The sequence below is a fragment of the Leptopilina heterotoma genome, unplaced genomic scaffold (assembly GCF_015476425.1).
Source record: "Leptopilina heterotoma isolate Lh14 unplaced genomic scaffold, ASM1547642v1 Lhet_68, whole genome shotgun sequence".
Classification (NCBI taxonomy): domain Eukaryota; kingdom Metazoa; phylum Arthropoda; class Insecta; order Hymenoptera; family Figitidae; genus Leptopilina; species Leptopilina heterotoma.
Window position 1 is genome coordinate 5,590,437 of NW_025111157.1, and position 21,550 is coordinate 5,611,986.

Below are 21,550 nucleotides of genomic sequence, written 5' to 3' on the forward strand. Positions count from 1 at the left end.
ATAAAATACAATTGAAGAATTCTTAACATTCCATTTGTTACTATTTGGTTTTTTACAATTCAATAGAGGAAATACAGAAGATAAAAATAGAACCGAAACAATTAACTCCTGAATGAAAAACTCGAAATTGTACCAGAATTATTGCATGTATTCTATTTTTAGACCAGACTGCGTAATATTAGAATCCCCTGAACTCTTGAGAGTTTCTATTTTTTTTACTCTACTCTAAAGTTACGTATTTTAAACCACACACTCATAGACAGATGAAAAATCAATTACCTTCGAGAGAAGAGAGAAAAATTGCTAAAATTATTCTACGATATTTTTCCAAAAATTGAAAATGAAAAAGTAAATATTTATGGCTTTCGTATAATAAATATTAATATAGATATAAATATAAATATTAATATAAATATAAATAATAATATAAATATATTAATATAAATTTAAATATTAATATAAATTTAAATATTAATATAAATATAAAAATAAGTATAAATATAAATTCAAGAATTAATTTGTATTATAATTAAAAATTTTTAAATAAAAAAAAAAATAATTTGTCAAATCATTGCTGTGTTTAACATTTACGCAAAATGCTTGTATTTTTATTAAGCATTTTTTCTGTATGTAAAATCTCGTTAAATTTTTCAAACTTTTTAGATCATCATACTGCACCCACATGTACATACAAAGACCTTCATAAAATATTTGCCTTCAACTCACATTTATGTGCAATTCGCTTTTAAAATTAAATACCCAGTCTTTCATTTCAATTAAAATTAATTGAAGAATTCAAGTAAAAAATTTTAGATTTTAAATATTTGTATATATCAACTGACTTTGTTCAACAAATATCTCGGAATTTTGCTCCAAATGAATTTTTATTTACTCGAAAGATCATTTAGGGAACGTTCATAAACTACGTAGCACGTCTAGGGGGAGGGGGGGGGGTCAAGCAATTGTCTACCATAAGAGGAAAAAATGGCGCTAATACATGTAATTGCGTCCACGTGGGGGAGGGGGGGGGGGGTTAAAATTTCCAAAAAATTGGTCTACGTAGTTTATGGACGTTCCCTTATTAGTAAAAAAAAAAAAGTATCACAAGTATTTCACTGCTAATTTCAAATCTAAATAATAGAAACGTAATTAAGAAAATTTTTAAGAAAAGAAAAAAAAATTATTTTTTTAAATCTCTTAACATAAAAACTCAGTATTTTACTGGTAATTTGAAATGTAAACAATAGAAACTTAATTAAGAAAAAATTTTTAATTTAATTAAAATAAAGAAAACTTTTAAGAGAAAATTTTTAATTTAATTAAAATAAAGAAAACTTTTAAGAGAAAGAAAAGAAAAAAAATTATTTTTTAAATATCTTAAAAAATATCGCAAAAGTAATTAGCGCAATTAATAATGCAATTTTTTCAAATAATTGAAATTTCGTATAGATGAAAATTCTTTTTTTTAACGAAAAATTCTATTAGAGAAAAATTATTGAGAACAAAAAATAATAATAGAATGAAAAATGATTTTTTTCAATGACGTCATTTCAGAATTATCAGGTTCAGAATAACTTGTCATAAGGGAACGTGTTCTGAGGGGGTAAAAAAAATTACACTTCTAGGAAAGAGAAAATGTATCAATAGATATAGTCCAAAAAGATTATGAACTAAGGTCATTTTGTGCACAGCCCACGCTTTTTTTTCTACAAAATCTGGCTTAAAGGTCGTGGTCATCACGAAATTTCAAATAAAGGAATTACAACCAAAAAATATTACTTAAATTTAAAAAAAATCAAATTCATTTTCATTAGATAAAAAACAAATCCAAATTTTTTATAATCAGTGAAAATAAATACTAAATACCTCGCTTTATATTAAAAATACATAATTTTCTTTTTCGCAATGACTAATAAAAAGAAATATGCAACCCAACTTGCACGCCAGTAATGTTCGATCGTTAAATTTTCTACTTAAAATTCAATTAATGCGAAAAGGGAAATTTTTGTATAAAAGAGAGAAAAAAAATTATTTTGTTTACTCCTCGCTTCTTTACAATTTAAATTAAAAATTGTCCTTCGAAAAAATTTAATTTAAAAAAAGGAATAAAACATTCAATTTTAAAAAGAACTCTCCAATTGTTTAAAAATATCGAGAGGAAATCTTTTTCTTTGAAAGAAAAGACAAAAATAAATATATTCAAAAATTTCCCACCGTACAAAAAATTACAGTCAATAAATTTTCCATATACTTTTGAAAACACTGAATTTTCAAAACCAAATGAAAAACAAACTAAAAAAAGAAAAACTGAATAGAGTTTAAAAAAAAAAAACTAAAATTCCCATCCATCATTTTTCCGAGCCAAGGAACTTGCAATTTACAGAACATATCGTGTGTAATCATGACGTCGAACGATCGGTTTCGCATTTCGATATCATGTCTTTCGGGACCACAAAATGTCAAGTATAATTGAACGTATATTTGCCATTTTGAGACTGTAAAAAGATACATAAATCGAGGAAGAAAAAAAATTGACACAGGAAGAGATTTAAAAATAACATCAAGGATCAAATTTTTTTACGATGCGAGGATATTTTTAGAAAAGTTAAGAATTTCTGACGCAGCTCTCAAATAACCGATTGATTTTCCTTTCTATCAAAGAAAAAGGGACCTGCTGTCGATATTCGTCACCCTTCAAACTTTGATAAAGTGTCAAGAACGAATACAAAAGCAATATATATATATGTATACATTCTTTCAAAAAAAAAAAAAAATAGAATGATAAAAATTTTTTAAATTTAAGAAAAAATAACTCTCTTAGAAGATTTTTCATTTTTTTTTCATCATATTCATAAATCATTGAATAAATTTTCTATTATTTCAATAGACACAAAAAATTTAAATTGAAAATTTATCTTGAATTTAAAAGTGAGATTTTCTTCTAAACCAGTTTTTTTCAATCAAAAACTTTAATTGAAAATTGATCTTTAAATTCTCATTTAAAATCTTCGATTCTATGTAAATTTTGAAAAATTCATCATTTTGAGGGAAAAAAATTTATAGTCCATTTTCGAATGAACTAAATGAACTAAATGAATTATCAATTATCAAACGCAGAAGATAATTCAATTAAAAAACAATACGAGGTAATAAAATAATACATTTTTTTCAAAAATCGAAAAAAATTTCTTTATAAATAAAATAACAACATAGTGACACAGTTTTACTGTTTTCAATTCCGTTTTTTTTCACTAAGCAACAATATTCAGACAAAAAAAATACTAAATCCCTATTTAATTACCAAATAATAAAGTCTAAATTGACTTACAAACATTTTGAGGCATTGACACTACAATTTCTATTCCAAGAATTTTAGGTGCAAAAACGTCCCGGGACGCTTTTAAAACCTCAGTATTTAAAATCTGAGAAAGAAACTGTTACAAATAATTTATATTTTTAAGAAAAAAATATTATAGACTGCAACATTAATTTTTAAACCATTTTTACAATTTTTAATTAATTAAAATATTTCAAATGGAAATTGTAGAAAAATTATTCTTCATTTACTTTATGTGTGATAATACAAAGTAACATAAAAAAGTAAGTTTGATTAATTCTGAATTAATTAAATTAATCTAATTATTTAATTTAAATTAACAAAAATTTTGAAAAACTGGTATAAATTTTTTATAACTTACAAATAAATTCTCTAATCTGAAGACAAGTGCCCTTTCATGGCTAACTATTTAGTTATAATTTGTAATTTTCAATTAAATTGCAATTTATAATTTTATAATGAAAAATAAAAATTAGTTTAGAGTTACAATTTGTATTAAAATTTGTAATTTAAAATTAAACTACAATTTTTAATATTTAATTAAATTTCAATTTATAATTAAAGATAAAATTACAATTTGTAACTTACAAAAAATTACAATTTGTAATAATTTAAAATAAAGATTAGAATTTAATATAAATTTAAAGAATTTGCACTTTATATACTTTGTAATTATAATTTTTAATTGAAAATTAAATTACAATTACTATTTGTAATTAAAAATTAACTTTCAATTTATAATTGAAAATAAAAATAAAATTGCAAATAGAAATTAAAATTAAAATTACTATGTGTAATTTAAAATAAAATTCAATTTATAATTAAAAATAAAATTACAATTTGTATTTTAAAATAAAATCACAATTTGTAATTTTAAATTAAATTGCAATTTAATTTTAGAATCAGTTTTTAATAATTATTTTATTAAACTACAATTTAACATGAATTTAGAGAATTTTTCATTTATACCAGTAGTGTCACTATGTTGTTTAAAATATTATAATTGTTGTAAAATGTACTCACAGTTGTAAAATGTACCCATTTGTATAAAATGTACTCACTCACAAATGAAGATCCTTGTGTCAGATCCTCGGTGATGATTTTTCACCTTTTATCAAAAGATGACTATGGCAAAGATCGTCCAGACTCAATACTCTCTTTCCAGACGTTCAGAATTCTTTTCCGAATTTCAAAAAAGAATCTACAAAAAAAAAAATTTTTTTTCTTATACAAAGTATTAAAAAATTACATTGAAAGAAAGAAATTTTTATCATTTTTCTATTTTGGTGAATTTTAAATATAAATTTTACACAACAAAAAGGTAATGCGCTTTTTTTATTTTTAAAACAAAAAGCAATCAATTTTAGAAATTTTATTTTTGCATTTAACTCAAATATTAAAAATCATGCAAAAAATCGATTCTAACATTAAATTTCCGGTTTCTAAATAATTTTTTTGTATTTTTCTAACTTTTACTATCTAAATCTGAATCAGTAAAAATTTTAACTTCTTTAAATCAATTAAAAATTTTAATTTAATTAATAAATTTTTTAATTTTTAAATCAATTTTTGTTCTCAAATCAGTTAAAATTTATTGATTCATCAGTAAAAAAAATTTTTTTGCTTACAAATCAGTAAATTTTAATTGATTTTAAAAGCAAGATGTTAACCGATTTAAATTAAGAGGGTAAATTATTGTTAGTTTTCGAATCTTTTAAAAATTCGTCAAAATTTTAAAAATTTTTATTGATTAGCATAAATATAGCGACATTGAGAAAATACAAATTTTTTAAAATATCTTTTAAGTCTCTAATGTTTCGAACGTTCAATTGAAAAATATTTTTGTTACTTTAAATTAAAATTTTTTTTTCAAAACATTGTTTAATTAAAAAATTTATTTTTAATTAAATACATGATCAATTACGATATTTTTCATTTTTGTCCAGTAATTTTTAAAATTATCGGAGCAAAGAAAAATATTTTGTTTATTTGAACGTTCAAATAATATTCAGAAAAATAAATTGTCTCCTACGGACATTTGTCACAAAAATTCAATTTTTATAGCTCAAAAAAAATGAAATATAAAATTTAAATTCTAGAAATGCAAAATTGATATTTTCCACCAAGTAATAGAAATATTTTTCCGACTATAGCACTGTTACGGAAAATATTTTTTTCGTAGAAATTTGGAAAAAAAAATTAGACCTCAAAAACATAACCTTAAAATTTCAACTACTTGTTAAAAACGTCGAAAAGCACGAAAAGCTTATTTGAAGTTATTCGAAAAATCAATCAATTAAATCCTAACCTAAAATCGATAATTTTCAATACTTAATTACTAAGTTATTTGTCTGAAAGAGAAAAATACATATAAAATTGTTATAAAACAAAAATATTACCATTTTTAACTAGTATTCATGAGATCAATTGACCACGCGTCACTGCAAGCCATTGAACAATATTTTTTTGGACGATTTGTCTTCGATAACCATCTTTAACTAATTTTAACTCAAAAGAAATTGTTTATTGAAAACGGAAATTTATGAGCTCGAAACGTTCGCCGCCATCTTTGTTGTTGTCCGCTCAATGACCAATAGCTATAGTACAATGTATATATAGATATAGTAATGTACTATAATGCATAGCAATAGATATATCTATATACATATCTCAAATATTTTCAATTTAGCAAAGAAAAAATACGAAAAAACAAGAAATATTACTAAAAAGCAAATAATTATGCACAATATTTCATGAAATACGCGATTTTTCTAAGCAAATTATAGTAATAGAAACTTTTCAAACGAACATAGCCTAAATTTTCAGAAATTTTTTGACGATTCATTTTAGTCGTTACTATGCCGTATTTAGGAAAATCTTATTCATTTCACATAGTTAACACACTATTTTCATCAAAAAAGTAAGATTTCCTGTGGAATTAATCAGATTGTTACCTTTTTAGATGAATAATCAGGAGCGAAAATGCAGCGACAATTGCGAGTGACGTCAGCACAAGACAAAATGGCCGACAATCAACGGCGCCGGCGCGCCTTGCGGCCGCCTCATGAACTAAATCTCGCCTAACGGAATAAAGAGATTTGATTGGCTGATTCTGGACACAGTAAAATTTGGAAAATTTATGGAAATTATTAAAAGAAAACAATAAATAATATAAATAATTATGTTTTTCTCTGGAAAAATATTATTTTTGCTTTGAAAGTTTGAAAATATCGAAAATATTCAGCCAACCATAACCTCAATTTTTAGAAAATTTTCCAAAGCTTTATTTTTACTTTTCTTGTATCTTATGAAATATATTTCATAAAATTTTGTTGATTCTACATATTTAGCATACTGTATTTAACATGGAATCATGAATTTCTATAAGAAATAAGCAAAATATTACCTTTCTGGATGAAAATTCACGAGAGAACAAAGTGATGCGTGTCGATTCGTTGGCGGCTCGAGCGACACTGTGCGCAATATGGCGCCACTTCCGCCAATTTAGGTATATCTGAAAATTATCATATTTATGAAAAAAACCATGAAAATAACAAATTTTAAAGAAATAAATAATCTTTGGCAACTATTTCTACCATAACATCAATAATTTTGACAAAGATGTCGAAAATACTTTTAACGAAACTTTCAGCATGCACAATTTTCTCGACATAGGTATTATTTAAGCTATTATTTATATCTTAATCAGGAAAGTTTTATTGATTTTACAAATTTTGGATCATAAACTTATAAATTACTATAAATCTATTAAAACTATTACCATTCTAGGACGAAAATTCAGTGAGAAAAGTGCAGCAACAACTCTGCACGAGGGTGACGCCCAACAATGTGAAAACGGAAATGTTCCCCCAACCACTTTCCCGCTAAAAAGATGCACCTTCCCGCGTTTTTGTGGTTCTATTCCGTGTTCCTATTATTTATAACTTCCGGTTTAGAGGAATCCATCTTGTGGAATACGACGATTTGATTGGCTACTGCAAAAGGTCGAAAATTCAAAATCTAATTAATAAATAATCAATTTTTATTAATTTAAAAATAATAAAAATTACTTTCTACATATTAAAAAAATGTTTCAGTTTAATTAAATTTTGATTTTTTATAATTTTTTCTTTTTAAAATACGAATTATTTTCTTTTTCAGCTGGCATAGCAACAAGGACACTGTAACGAATATTCTATAGACATTTCGTCAACTGTCAAGTGCACGTAAACTAGCAAGTTTTTTACAATTTACACGATATTTAAGTAATAATATTCGAAACAATATAAACTAAATGAAATCTGACAACTATTGGTGAGTACTGAAATATTATATTTGATTTAATTTCACTTATAAATAACAATTTTTTTAAAGAACATAAATGTACAAAAAGATAACCTAAAAAAACAAAAAAGCACCACTCATTGTTTTTCTCTATTATTATAAAATTATAAATTATCATAGCAGGTATTATTATCATAATTTTTCTCATTTGATAGTTTTTATTTGTCAGCAATTAATATTTAATAATAGCTTAATCGTTTCACTTTTTGCATAAAGATAAAAATTCTCTTGTGTTATGTTCTAATCTTGCTTCTGAATTAGTTTAATTTTCTATATTTATGATTATATTTACTTTATATATTTAACATATATTTATTTGTTTTTTATACCTACTTATATACAAATATTGCGAGGTATGTAAACAATTTCATGACAAAAAGAGAAATTTATTATTATAAACTTTTTTTAAATTGTAAATGCAATATTAATTGAGTAATGCAAATTAATTACATTTTTTAATTACATTTTTTCACAATTTTTCAAACAAAGATTTCAGCCCCTACGTAATATCATTTCTAACTACATTACTGCATGTTTCAGCTGTGAGAATAGGGAAGGAGTACTCATAGAGAACACCAGTTGCCGGTTTACCTTCTAGCAAAACTGTTCGATATTTTTGTGTTAAGAAATTATTTTGATATATCTTCTGAAACGTATATAAAAATTATGGACAACCAGGATTGCTATTTAGTTTTGGAGAATGGTAAATTTTTTCCTGGAAAAAGTTTTGGAGCAAAAGAATGTGTCGACGGAGAAATTGGTATGAATTAAATTCTGTTATTATTTTATTTGATGCTTAAGGGTAACACGTGGTCGAGAGACTCCATTTTCCTAGCCGGCTACTACGTCAATTTATGACGATTCAACATTTTCGGAGCAAAAAAAAAATATTTAATTAAAGCACACGTGCGCAAAAATTATTAAATTTTAAATAATGTTCTGTAATTTTGTTTTCACGTGAAATTGCAAGAGAAATTTCCATTTTTCATTGTATATTTTTTAGTAAAATCTTATTTCATACGAGTGATTCTTTGTTTAAAATATTTTTAGAAAAACGCTATTCAATGGACAGTTAAATTTATTTCTTTATCTGAGTAGAATTTAAATTAAAATTAACATATTTAAATTTACTTCAAATTTAATTTAGTATAATAATTTAGTTTAGAATTATTTAAGTTAAAATTAAAAAACAAATTAATTTTAATTTGATTGAAATTTAATTAAATAATTTAAATTAAAATGATTGGAATTAAAATGAAAAGCAGATTAATTCAAATTTAATTTAAGTTCAAATAAATAATTTAAATTTAATTTAAAATGATTTAAATTAAAATTAAAAGAGAGTAATTGAAATTGAATTAGAATTGTTAGGTTTATATTGTTGATATTTTGAAATTATTTTAAACAAATTAAAATGTGTATTTAAATTTAATAATTGCAACTGAATTGTTAAATTTAAACTAAATTCTAAATGCTGAAGAATTTTTTTAAAATTTAAAATCTTTTTGTCATAGTTTTTCAAACTGGAATGGTGGGTTATCCTGAGTCGTTAACAGATCCATCGTATCATGCTCAAATTTTAGTATTAACATATCCATTAATTGGAAATTATGGAATACCAGGAGACGAGAAAGATGAACACAATTTACCACTGTAAGTTTAACAATTATCTTGTTTTCCTCACATAAAATAATGTTCTCAAATTATTTTATTTCAAACCGGTTTTAAATCGTAAAATTAACTAATATATAATCAGTAGCAAACTCTTTAAATTTACAAATTACATCAAAGTTTTTTTCTACAAGTTATTTATTTCGTAATATTTTTTCTTCTTATGTAAATATTTTGTACAAATTCTATTTTGTCAAATTTCATAATAGGAATAGAAATTATCTTTCCACTTATAAAATTTTATTCTTTTTGAGAAATCTAATCTTATTTAAGAATTTTCGCATACGAAGATATTAAATTTCACTTTAATGTAGAGTTTAGATTGCAATACAAAGTTCTAGACTAAATAACTATAAAATATCAGAATTATAAAAGCAGAGATTTTATTTTTAAATCTGAATATAAAATATGAATTCTGCACGTCATTATTTTCTCTTTGAGATTATAGAAATGCTTAATACCATATTTTTCTTCTATTCAAAATTATTTACTATAAAAAATATACTTATTAAAAGTTAATCTTGCAAAAAATACATAAAGTCGTTAATACTTGGTTGTTAGTGTTAATTTAAATTGAAATTACTAAATATTAAATTTAAATTTCTAAATTCTAAATATTTCTAAGTTCTAAACATTAAATTTGAAATTGTTTACTACAGATGGTTTGAGTCAAACCGAATTTGGGCAGCTGGTCTCGTAGTTGACGAAATTTGCGAAACACCAAGTCATTGGAGACAAATACAAACCTTATCCAAATGGATGGAGAAGGAAAAAATTCCAGGAATTTCTGGAATTGATACTCGAGCTCTGACAAAAATTATCCGAGAAAATGGAACAATTCTAGGAAGAATTGTTCGTCATAAACAAGATGAAACTTCTCTGTGTCCTCCTATTGTTGATCCCAATACCAGAAATTTGGTCGCTGAAGTTTCATGTGTAATTTAACAACTTATTACTTTAAATTTATTAATTTTAAATTATTTAATTTATTAATTTAATTATAAAATCATTAATACAAATGATTAATTTATAAGTGTCAATTTTTATTTTTTAATAAATAATTTAGTAATTTTCTCTCTAATTTTTCAGAAAGATCCAAAAACGTACAATCCTAAAGGATTTCCACGCGTTTGCGTCATTGACTGTGGATTAAAATACAATCAATTGCGTTGCTTTCTGAAAAGAAATGTGCGATTGGATGTTGTACCATGGGACTACGATTTTACAAAAACAGAATTTGACGGTCTTTTTATAAGCAATGGACCAGGTAATCCCGCAATGTGCGAAATAACTGTGAAAAATATAAAAAAATATTTATCATCATCAAAACCAAAACCAATATTTGGAATTTGTTTGGGACATCAGCTTCTTTCGTTAGCTGCCGGTGCTACCTCCTACAAAATGGAGTAAGTTTAGAAAATTTTCCATCTATTAATCATAAATTATAGAAACGAAAATTATCTTTCTTTCTTTCTTTCTTTCTTTCTTTCTAGTTACGGCAATCGTGGTCACAATCAACCGGTCACACATCATGGAACCAATCGATGTTTCATGACATCGCAAAATCATGGATTTGCAATAGATGCGGATAAATTGCCAAAAGATTGGGAGGCATTATTTACAAATACAAATGATAAAAGTAACGAAGGTATTGTTCATTCTAAATTACCTTATTTTTCCGTACAATTTCATCCGGAGCACACTGCCGGCCCACGTGATCTTGAATGTCTCTTCGATGTATTTCTCGAGACAATTAACAATCGTGAAGGAAGCACAATCAAGGAATTATTGAAGGAGAAATTAATTTATGTTGCCGAAATTCCTTATGGTCGTTTTCAACCAAAGAAGGTCTTGATTCTTGGAAGTGGTGGTCTCAGTATTGGCCAAGCTGGTGAATTCGATTATTCTGGTTCGCAAGCAATCAAAGCACTTCGCGAAGAGAAAATTCAAACACTTCTCATCAATCCCAATATTGCCACTGTTCAAACATCGAAAGGAATGGCTGATAAAGTCTATTTTCTTCCCATCACTCCGGAATATGTCGAACAGGTAAATAAATAAATAAATAAATATTACTAAAATCAAAATATCAGGGCTCGAACTAGGTCCGTAAATCCCGTAAAAATCCATACTTTGCTTAAAGTCTGTAAAAGTCCGTTTTTTTTAAAAAAGGTCCGTAAAGTCCGTAATTTGATTCAGAAAGTATAAAAAATTCATAAATTGTACGATATAATTTGGATAATTTTAGAGAAATTATAAATGATTGCAGAAATTCAATTATTTTCAAAAGTAATCAAATTCTTCGCAGAAATTCAATTTTGTTCCAAAATTTTTAAAAATTCTCATCAAAATTTCAATTAACTTTAGAAATAATTAAATTCTTTACCGAAATTCAATTATTTTCAAAAATTTTCTTCAATTCAATGATTTTAAATATATAATATTTTCATCAAATTTTCCAAAAGAATTCAATTACCTATTTAAAAAAAATTAACAAAATTCTACACTTTACAAATTTTTTTTATAAATTTCTTCGCAATCATTCAATTATTTTCATAAATAATAAAATTTTTACATGGATTCAATTATTTTCGTAAATAATAAAATTCTTTTTAGAAATTCAATTATTTTCATAAATAATAAAATTCATTGCAGAATTTCAATTATTTTTAATACAATTTTAATCAAATTTCTCGAAAAAATTCTTAAAAATTTTATTAAAATTCGTTGATAGAATTAAATTATTTGAAAATTTGTTGAAAACGATTCTTTACGGGAATTAATTTTATAAAAAACATTCAATTATTCAATAAATATTTTTAAATAATTGAATTCTAGTAGAATTTTCTCATAAACATTGATTTAAAAATGTATTTCAGTTAAAATTTTAGATTTTAAATTCTTTGTAACAATTCAATTTTTTCCAAAATAATTATAATAAAATTCTTCATAGAAATTTAATTAATTTTAAAAATTTCTCAAAATTCAATTATTTTGAATTTCTAAAATTTCAATAAAATTTCACAAAAGAATTCAATTATTTAAAAAGAAATTTTAATAAAATTCGTCTCAATAATTCAATTATTTTCAAAAATAATATAATTCTTTACAGTAATTCAATTATTTTTAATATAATTTTCATCAAATTTCTCGAAAAATGAAATTATTTCTTAAAAATTTTATTAAACTTTGTCAAGAGAATTCAATTATTTAAAAATTTGTTGATAAAACTCTTTATGAAAATTCAATTTTAAGAACCATTCAATATTCAATTATTTTCATAAATAATAAAAATTCTTCAGAGAACTTCAATTTTTTACAATATAATTTTAATAAAATTTCTTAAAGGAATTGAATTATTTTTATAAATAATAAAATTCTTCGTAGGAATTCAATAATTTGAATAGAATTTTTATAAAATTTCTCAAAAGAATTCAACAATTGTTTGCTCATAGAGGAAGGATTGTATTTCCTTAAAAAAATAATAAAATTCTTTAGAGGAATTATTTTTTTTTTTTAAATAATAAAATTCTTCAGAGGAACTCAATTATTTTCAAAAACAACAAATTCTTTAGAGGAATTTAATTATTTTGAATATAATTTTAATAAAATTTCTCAATAGAATTTAATTATTTTCAGAAATAATTAAATTATTTCTAGGAATTTAATTATTTTGAAAAGAAGTTTAATGGAATTTCTCAAAAAATCCAATTATTTCCATAAATATTATAATTCTTCGCATAAATTAAATTATTTTCATAAATAATAAAATTCTTCAGAGGAACTTAATTATTTTGAATCTAAGGTTAATAAAATTTTTCTAAAAATTTAATTATTTTCAAAAATAATATAATTCTTCCCAGAAATTCAATTATGTTAAAAAATTTACAAAATTTTAATTATCTTTATAAATAATAAAATTTTTCTCCAAAATTCAATCATTTTCAAAAATTTTAATAAAATTCTTTGGCAGAATTTCAATTATTTTTAATCCAATTTTCATCAAATTTCTCAAAAAAATTAAATTATTCTTAAAAATTTTATTAAAACTTGTTAAGAGATTGAATTCAATTGTTTAGAAATTTGTTAATAAAATTCTTTATGAAAATTCAATTTTAAGAAAAATTCAATATAATAAAATATTTATTTTTGTATTTAAATAATAATTGAATTCCCGTAGAATTTTCTAATAAAAATTGATTAAAAAATTAATTCAAGTTAAAATTTTAGATAATATTTGAATTTTTAAATTAATTTTTTTGAAAAAGTTTAATTGAATTTTTTTAATATTATTTCAAGTTTTTATTTTCTAATATTTATTTAATTGAAGAATTTACGAATAATTGAAATTCCGTAAAATTGAATATTGTAAACAAATGGATTTGAAAATTATCAAAGAACTTTTTCGAAAATTATTAAAAATAATCGATTTAAAGAAGAATTTTAGTTAAAAATTCTTGTAAATAATAATTGAATTGTAAATGATTTTATCACTCGGTCATCTTTAATTATTGTAAAACATGAAGAAATCGATGACTCCGAGTCGAAGACTCGGAGTTATCGATATCTTCATGTTTTAAGTAAAATGTTCCTTTATTTGACTCGGCCTGATTATATTTTTGTCAGTTGGTCCGTAATTCTTCATTTTTGTTCCATAAAAGCCTCATTTTTAAATACTTTCACTGGTTCGAGCCCTGAAATGTCTAAAAAATGTAAAATAACTAAAAAATAAATTAAATTGAAATGAAAAAATTTCGTCTAAAATATAAAATTGATTTCAGGTCATAAAATCGGAGCGTCCAGACGGAGTTCTCCTGACATTCGGCGGACAGACGGCACTAAATTGCGGCGTTGAACTCGAAAAGAACGGTGTGTTCAAGAAATACAATGTGAAAATTCTTGGAACTCCAATTGAATCGATTATCGAGACAGAAGACAGAAAAATGTTTGCTGATCGTATTTGTGAAATTAATGAAAAAGTTGCGCCCAGTGCGGCTGTTTATACAATCAATGAGGCACTGGAGGCAGCGGAAAAATTGGGCTATCCAGTAATGGCGAGAGCGGCCTTTTCTCTTGGTGGTTTGGGATCTGGTTTCGCGAATAATGTGGAAGAATTGAAAACACTCGCTCAACAGGCTCTTGCTCATTCGAATCAATTAATCATTGATAAATCGCTGAAAGGATGGAAGGAAGTTGAATATGAAGTTGTTCGCGATGCCTACGATAATTGCATAACAGTTTGCAATATGGAGAATGTCGATCCTTTGGGTATTCATACTGGCGAATCAATTGTCGTCGCTCCAAGTCAAACTCTCTCTAATCGCGAGTACAATATGCTGAGAACAACTGCTCTTAATGTCATTAGACATTTTGGTATTGTCGGCGAATGTAATATTCAATATGCGTTGAATCCACTTTCCGAAGAGTACTATATTATTGAAGTGAACGCGCGACTTTCGAGAAGTTCAGCTTTAGCTAGTAAAGCCACTGGTTATCCGTTGGCTTACGTTGCTGCTAAATTGGCTCTTGGAATTTCCCTCCCGGATATTCAGAATTCAGTAACAGGAAAAACTACCGCTTGCTTTGAACCTAGTTTAGATTATTGTGTCGTCAAAATTCCACGATGGGATTTCAGCAAGTTTCAACGTGTCAGCACCAAGGTAATCAAAGAAATTCCTTTTCTTCTTTTTCGAATTCTTTTTAAAATTGAAATTAACAAATGAAATATTCCAACGATTATTAAATGAAATTACAATGAAAATAATTTTGAAAATATTCTAGATTGGAAGCAGTATGAAGAGTGTGGGTGAAGTGATGGCAATTGGAAGAAAATTTGAGGAGGCATTTCAGAAAGCACTGCGAATGGTCGACGAGAATGTGACGGGTTTCGATCCCTATGTGAGAACAGTGAACGATGATGACTTGGAGAAGCCAACGGATAAGAGAATGTTTGTTGTGGCCGCTGCATTAAAAGCCGGCTATTCAGTTGATCGTTTATATGAATTAACGAAAATTGATCGTTGGTTCCTTTCAAAATTGAAAAACATCATATCGTATTATGATCTTTTGGAAAATTTAGGTCAAAGAAAATTGTCACGTAATTTATTACTTGAGGCGAAGAAAATTGGATTTTCCGATCGACAAATTGCTGAGGCTGCAAAAATTTCCGATCGTTTGGTGCGAATGCAACGAAATGAATTTGGCATCACGCCATTTGTTAAGCAAATTGATACTGTTGCCGCCGAATGGCCAGCGAGTACAAATTATCTTTATCTTACGTATAATGGCGAAGATCACGATATCGAATTCCCGGGAAATTACACAATGGTCATTGGTAAGTGTTATTATAAATGATAAAATTATTACTTCATTGGAATTATTTAATCATTTTGAAATATTTTTGATTTTATTTTATTTACTAGGAAATGTTACGTGCGCCAACGCACGAAACGCTATATTTAATTTATTACTATTATGCAAATCGGATTTTTTATTTCCGAATATTAATTTCAATTTAGATGAATTCAAATCGTATTTAATTCAGATTCAAAATTTTTTAAATAATTTACCAATAATTATTTATTATTGTTTATTATTTTAGAAATTTTTAATCAAATTCTTAGCAAGAATGCATTTATTTTCATATTTGATTTCACAGAAATTCAATTATTTTCATAGATAATAAAATTTTTCGCAGAAATTCAATTATTTTCAATACAATTTTAATAATATTTGTCTAAAGAATTTAATTACATATTTTAAAAAATTTTGATGAAATTCTTAAAAAAAATTGAATTTTCTATAATTTTTGATAAATTTTTTTTTAAAGAATTCAATTATTTTCAATATAATTTGGATTAAATTCATCGAAAGAATAATAAATAATAATAATAAAATCCTACGTAGTTATTCAATTATTTTTAAAAAATTTATTTATTTACATTTTTTTTTTTGAAAATTTGAATAATATTTTTTATAAGAATTCAATTATTTTTTATACCTAAATAATAAAATTCTTTGTAGGAATTTATTTATTTTTTAAATAAAATTTCACGGAACAGTTCAAGTATTTTAATAGATTTTAGTAAAATTCTTCGCAAAATTTCCATTATTTTTATAAAAAATAATTAAATTCTTTGTAGAAATTCAATTATTTTTGAAAAATTTTTTTAAATTCTTTAAAGAAATTCAATTATTTTCAAACTAATTTTAAGAATATTTCTTGAATGAATTTAATTATTTTTTAAATTTTACTGTAATTTATAAAAAAATTCAATTATTTTCAAAAATGTTAATAAAATTCTATTTAAGAATTAAATTATTGTCATGAATTATTAAATTCTTGATAAAAATTCAATTTTTTTTCATGAATAATAACATTTTTCTCAGAAATTCAATTATTCTCCACAAAATTTTCAAAAAATTTCTTAATCGAATTCAATTATTTTAACAAAATTTTGATAACATTCTTCGCAAAAATTTAACTATTTTCAAAAATCTTCATAAAATTCATTATAACAATTCAATTATTTACAAGAATTTTAATAAAATTCTTAGCAAAAATTCATTTAATTTCATACTTGATTTCATAAAAATTCAAAAAAATCTTTATAACATTCTTCTCAAAAATTTAACTATTTTCAAAAATCTTCATAAAATTCATTATAACAATTCAATTATTTACAAAAAATTTAATTAAATTCTTAGTAAGAATTCAATTATTTTCATATTTGATAAAATTTTCCACATGAGTGCAATTACAATTAAATTTGTCTCAAGAATTTAATTACATTAAAAAAATTTAATAACATTCTTTTCAAAAAATTTCAAAGTTTCTATAAGAATTTAATTTATTTTACTACAATTTTAATTAGGTTCATAAAAAGAATTGTACTCTTTTCATATTTAATATAACTTTTTACAGGAATTCAATTATTTCCAACACAATCTTAATCAAATTTGGCAAAGAATTTAATTTTTTTCAAAAATGTAATAAAATTCCAAAATTTCTATGAGAATTTCATTATTTTTAACACAATTTTAATTAAGTTTATGAAAAGAACTAAAAAATTCTAGTCATATTCTTACCAAGAATTCAATTATTTTCGTATTTATTAAAACTTTTTGCAGGAATTTAATTATTTTGTTTACAGTCCTAATCAATTTTTTCGAAAGAATGTAATAACATCCTTCGCAAAAGTTTAATTATTTTTTTAAAGAATCTCTGATAAAACTCTTTATTAGAATTGAATTATTTTTATTATAATTTTAATTAAACTCCTGAACAGAATTTAATTATTTTCAAAAATTTTAATCAAATTCTTATCAAGAATTCATTTATTTTCATATTTTTAATAAAATTTTTTGTTGGAATTTAATTTTTTTCATTACAATTTTAATAAATTTTTTCGAAATAATTCAATTATTTTTAAAAATTTTAACATTCTTCACTAACATTCGATTATTTTAACAAATGTCGAACAATTTCTATACAAAGTTTAATTATTTTAAATATAATTTTAATTAAATGCTTGAACAGAATTGAATTTTTTTTAAATTTTAATTTTATCCTACAAGAATTAAATTATTTTAAATTTAAAATTAAAAAGTTACAAAATTTATACTTTTTTTTAAACAAAAATTCTAGGATCGGGTGTTTATCGAATTGGAAGTTCCGTTGAATTCGATTGGTGTGCAGTGAGTTGTCTTCGTGAATTGAAAAATCTTGGACGGAAAACAATAATGGTGAACTATAATCCAGAAACAGTGAGTACCGATTTCGACATGAGCGATCGACTCTACTTTGAGGAAATTTCTTTCGAAACTGTTATGGATATTTATGAGCACGAAAATCCAGAAGGTATTATTTTATCAATGGGTGGACAACTTCCAAACAACATTGCCATGGATCTGCACAGACAACAGGCCCGAATTCTCGGAACCGCTCCCGAATCCATTGATGATGCTGAAAATAGATTTAAATTCTCTCGAAAACTCGACTCAATTGGAATTTCTCAACCTAGGTTTAACTCTCAATCTATTTATAATTTTTTAGAAAATTATCATATTCTTTTTTTTTAATATCAACTTTTATTTATCAGTCAATGAACAATTAATATCAATTTGGTTCTTTTTTGGATTCTTTTTTTTTAATTTAGATTTTGAATTTTACAGATGGAAAGAACTGACGAATCTTGAATCGGCCGTTGAATTTTGTGAAGAAGTCGGTTATCCATGTTTGGTGCGGCCTTCCTATGTTTTAAGTGGCGCTGCAATGAATGTTGTACATTCAAATCACGATTTAGAGTCTTATTTAAAAATTGCCAGCAATGTCAGTAAGGAGCATCCTGTCGTCATATCGAAATTTATTCTCGAAGCGAAGGAAATTGACGTCGATGCTGTTGCCTATGATGGGACAATTTTCTGTATGGCTGTTTCTGAGCACGTGGAAAATGCCGGCGTTCATTCTGGAGATGCAACTTTGGTGACACCGCCGCAGGATATTAATCAGGAAACTCTCGCAAAAATTTGCACAATTGCAAAAGACGTTGCTGCATCATTGTCTGTCACTGGACCATTCAATATGCAATTGATCGCCAAGGCAATTGGAATATTTATTATTAAATTTTCTCCTTATTTATTTATTATTAAATTTTCTTCTTATTTACATATTGAATTTTTTCATTTATTTTTTTTTATTTATTATTAACTTTTCTTATTTACTTATTATTAAATTTTTTTATTCATTTGCTTTTTTTTACTTTATTTACATTTATTATTAATTATTTCTTAGGATAACGAACTCAAAGTTATCGAGTGTAACGTTCGTGTCTCGAGATCATTTCCATTTGTCTCGAAAACTTTGGATCACGATTTTGTTGCTACAGCAACTCGTTTAATTGTTGGAGAAACTGTCAAACCCGTTGGTCTTTTAACTGGTTCTGGAAAAGTTGGAGTAAAAGTCCCTCAATTCTCATTTTCTCGCTTGACTGGTAATTTAAAAATCAATCTAAAATTTTAAAAAGTTATTTTTTTCTAGGTGAAGACAGGGCTTGAAGTAGGTCCGTTAGTCTTGAAAAAGTCCGTAACTTTGCTTTAAGTCCGTAAAAGTCCGTTTTTAAAAAAAAAAAAAGTCCGTAAAGTCCGTAATTTCATTTAAAAAGGATGAAAAGTTCGTAAATTGGACGATATAATTTGGAGAAATTTAGAGAAATTACAAATGATTGCAGAAATTCAATTATTTTTAAAAGTAATAAAATTCTTCGCAAAAACTCAATTATGTTTAAAATTTTTTTTAAATTCTCGTCAAAATTTCAATTATCTTTAGAAATATTAAAATTCTTTTCCGAAATTCAATTATTTTCAAAAAATCTAAAAAACATTGTCAACATTTCAATTATCTTTATAAATAAATAGCAAAATTATTTTCATAATTAACAATATTTATCACACGAATTCAATTATTCTCTAAAGTAATAAAATTCAATTATTTTCAAAAATTTTAATAAAATCCATTGCAAAATTTGAATTATTTTCAAAAGTAATAATATTCTTCTCAAAAATGAAATATTGTTTAATATCTACTATTTCCCTAAAATTTACCAAAAGAATTTAATTATTTAAGAAAAAAATTTAATAAAATTCTACAAAAACTTTTAATTATTTTTAAAAAATAATTAAAATTTCACAAGAATTTCTTTAATTTAACAATTTTTTTTTATAAATTTCTTCGCAATCATTCAACTATTTTCATAATATTAATAAAATTTTTACCGGAATTCAATTATTTTCGTAAATAATAAAATTCTTTTTAGAAATTCAATTTTTTTCAATTTTAATTGAATTTCTTGAAAAGATTCTTAAGAATTTTATTAAAATTCGTTCAAAGAATTTAATTATTTAAAAATTTGTTGATAAAATTTTTAATAGGAATTGAATTCCAAGAAACATTCAATTATTCAATAAATTATTTATTTTTGTATTTAAATAATTGAATTCTGGTAGAATTTTCTCATAAACATTGATTTAAAAATAGATTTCAGTTAAAATCTTAGATTATAATAATTGAATTCTTTCGAAGAATTTCATTAAAATTTTAAAAATAATTAAATTTTATTGAGACATTTTTTTTAAATTGTCTTAAAAATAATTGAATTTCTACCAAAAAAAAATTTTATCAAAACTTTTTAAAATGTTTGAATTTCTGCTAAAATTCTGATATTTTTAAAAATAATTGAATTCTTGCGAAGAATTTTATTAAAACTTTTTTTTTTAAATAATTGAATTCCTGTTAATTTTTTACAAGAATTTAGTTATTTTTGAAAATTTTAATAAAATTCTTCGCGAGAATTCAATTATTTTCATAAATAATAAAATTCAATGCAGAATTTCAATTTTAATCGAATTTCTCGAAAATGTTATTATTCTTAGAAATTTTATTAAAATTTGTTGATAGAATTCAATTATTTGAAAATTTTGTTAATAACGATTTCTTATAGGAATTGAATTTTAAGAAACGTTCAATTATTCAATAAATTATTTATTTGCATTTTATTTGTATTTAAATAATTGAATTCTAGTAGAATATTCTAATAAAAATTGATTTTCATTTTCATAAAAATGAATTTCAGTTAAAATTTTAAAAAATAATTGAATTTTGTAATTGATTTTTTTTTTAAAAGTTTAATTGAGTTTTTTAAATATTATTTTTAGTTTCTATTTTCTAATATTTATTTAATTAAAGAATTTACAAATAATTGAAATTTCGTAAAATTGAATTTTGTAAAGAAATGAATTTGAAAATTGTCAAAGAACTTTCACTGCTTCGAGTTCTGTGAAGAAAATCAAGGTTTTAGTGTTTAAAAAGAAATCTTGCAGTTTTTAACTAAATTTTCCAAATTTTTATTAAAGGTGCCGACGTTATGTTGGGTGTCGAAATGGCATCAACCGGAGAAGTAGCATGTTTTGGTGACAATCGATATGAAGCTTATCTGAAAGGAATGCTTAGCACTGGCTTTCATATTCCGCAAAGAGGCATTTTACTATCAATTGGAGCATTCAAAGTGACTATTTTTATTTAATCTTTTTTCCAGGAAAAATATTTCAACACATTTTTAGAGTTTGATTGTCGATCGATAGGCAATCAAATACTTTATACAATGTTGCTAATATTGATTTTAACTGCTATTTTATCTTTTG

The 21,550-nt window shown here is 24.0% G+C and overlaps 2 protein-coding genes across 3 annotated transcripts in view; one reads left to right on the forward strand and one right to left on the reverse strand.

The window, feature by feature from the left end:
• Nucleotides 1-7,187, reverse strand: part of LOC122510476 (neuropeptide-like 1) — a 42,374-nt gene extending 35,187 nt beyond the window's left edge. The window contains exons 1-4 of one of the 2 annotated variants that reach the window (XM_043625156.1): nucleotides 7,119-7,187; nucleotides 6,744-6,851; nucleotides 6,292-6,417; nucleotides 4,399-4,538 (exon numbers count right to left, since the gene is read on the reverse strand). The gene's annotated coding sequence lies outside the window, so the exon portion shown is untranslated. The remainder of the gene's footprint in view (nucleotides 1-4,398; nucleotides 4,539-6,291; nucleotides 6,418-6,743; nucleotides 6,852-7,118) is intronic. The other variant, XM_043625157.1, reaches the window with a different exon arrangement.
• Nucleotides 7,188-7,551: 364 nt separating this feature from the next.
• LOC122510308 (CAD protein) overlaps nucleotides 7,552-21,550 on the forward strand; it is a 33,285-nt gene continuing 19,286 nt past the window's right edge. The window contains exons 1-12 of the mRNA XM_043624849.1: nucleotides 7,552-7,651; nucleotides 8,222-8,441; nucleotides 9,196-9,334; nucleotides 10,012-10,288; nucleotides 10,442-10,758; nucleotides 10,846-11,401; nucleotides 14,134-15,012; nucleotides 15,134-15,686; nucleotides 18,000-18,375; nucleotides 18,527-18,953; nucleotides 19,146-19,344; nucleotides 21,263-21,414. Coding sequence (XP_043480784.1) covers nucleotides 8,348-8,441; nucleotides 9,196-9,334; nucleotides 10,012-10,288; nucleotides 10,442-10,758; nucleotides 10,846-11,401; nucleotides 14,134-15,012; nucleotides 15,134-15,686; nucleotides 18,000-18,375; nucleotides 18,527-18,953; nucleotides 19,146-19,344; nucleotides 21,263-21,414 — 3,969 coding nt within the window. The 5' untranslated portion in view covers nucleotides 7,552-7,651; nucleotides 8,222-8,347. The remainder of the gene's footprint in view (nucleotides 7,652-8,221; nucleotides 8,442-9,195; nucleotides 9,335-10,011; nucleotides 10,289-10,441; nucleotides 10,759-10,845; nucleotides 11,402-14,133; nucleotides 15,013-15,133; nucleotides 15,687-17,999; nucleotides 18,376-18,526; nucleotides 18,954-19,145; nucleotides 19,345-21,262; nucleotides 21,415-21,550) is intronic.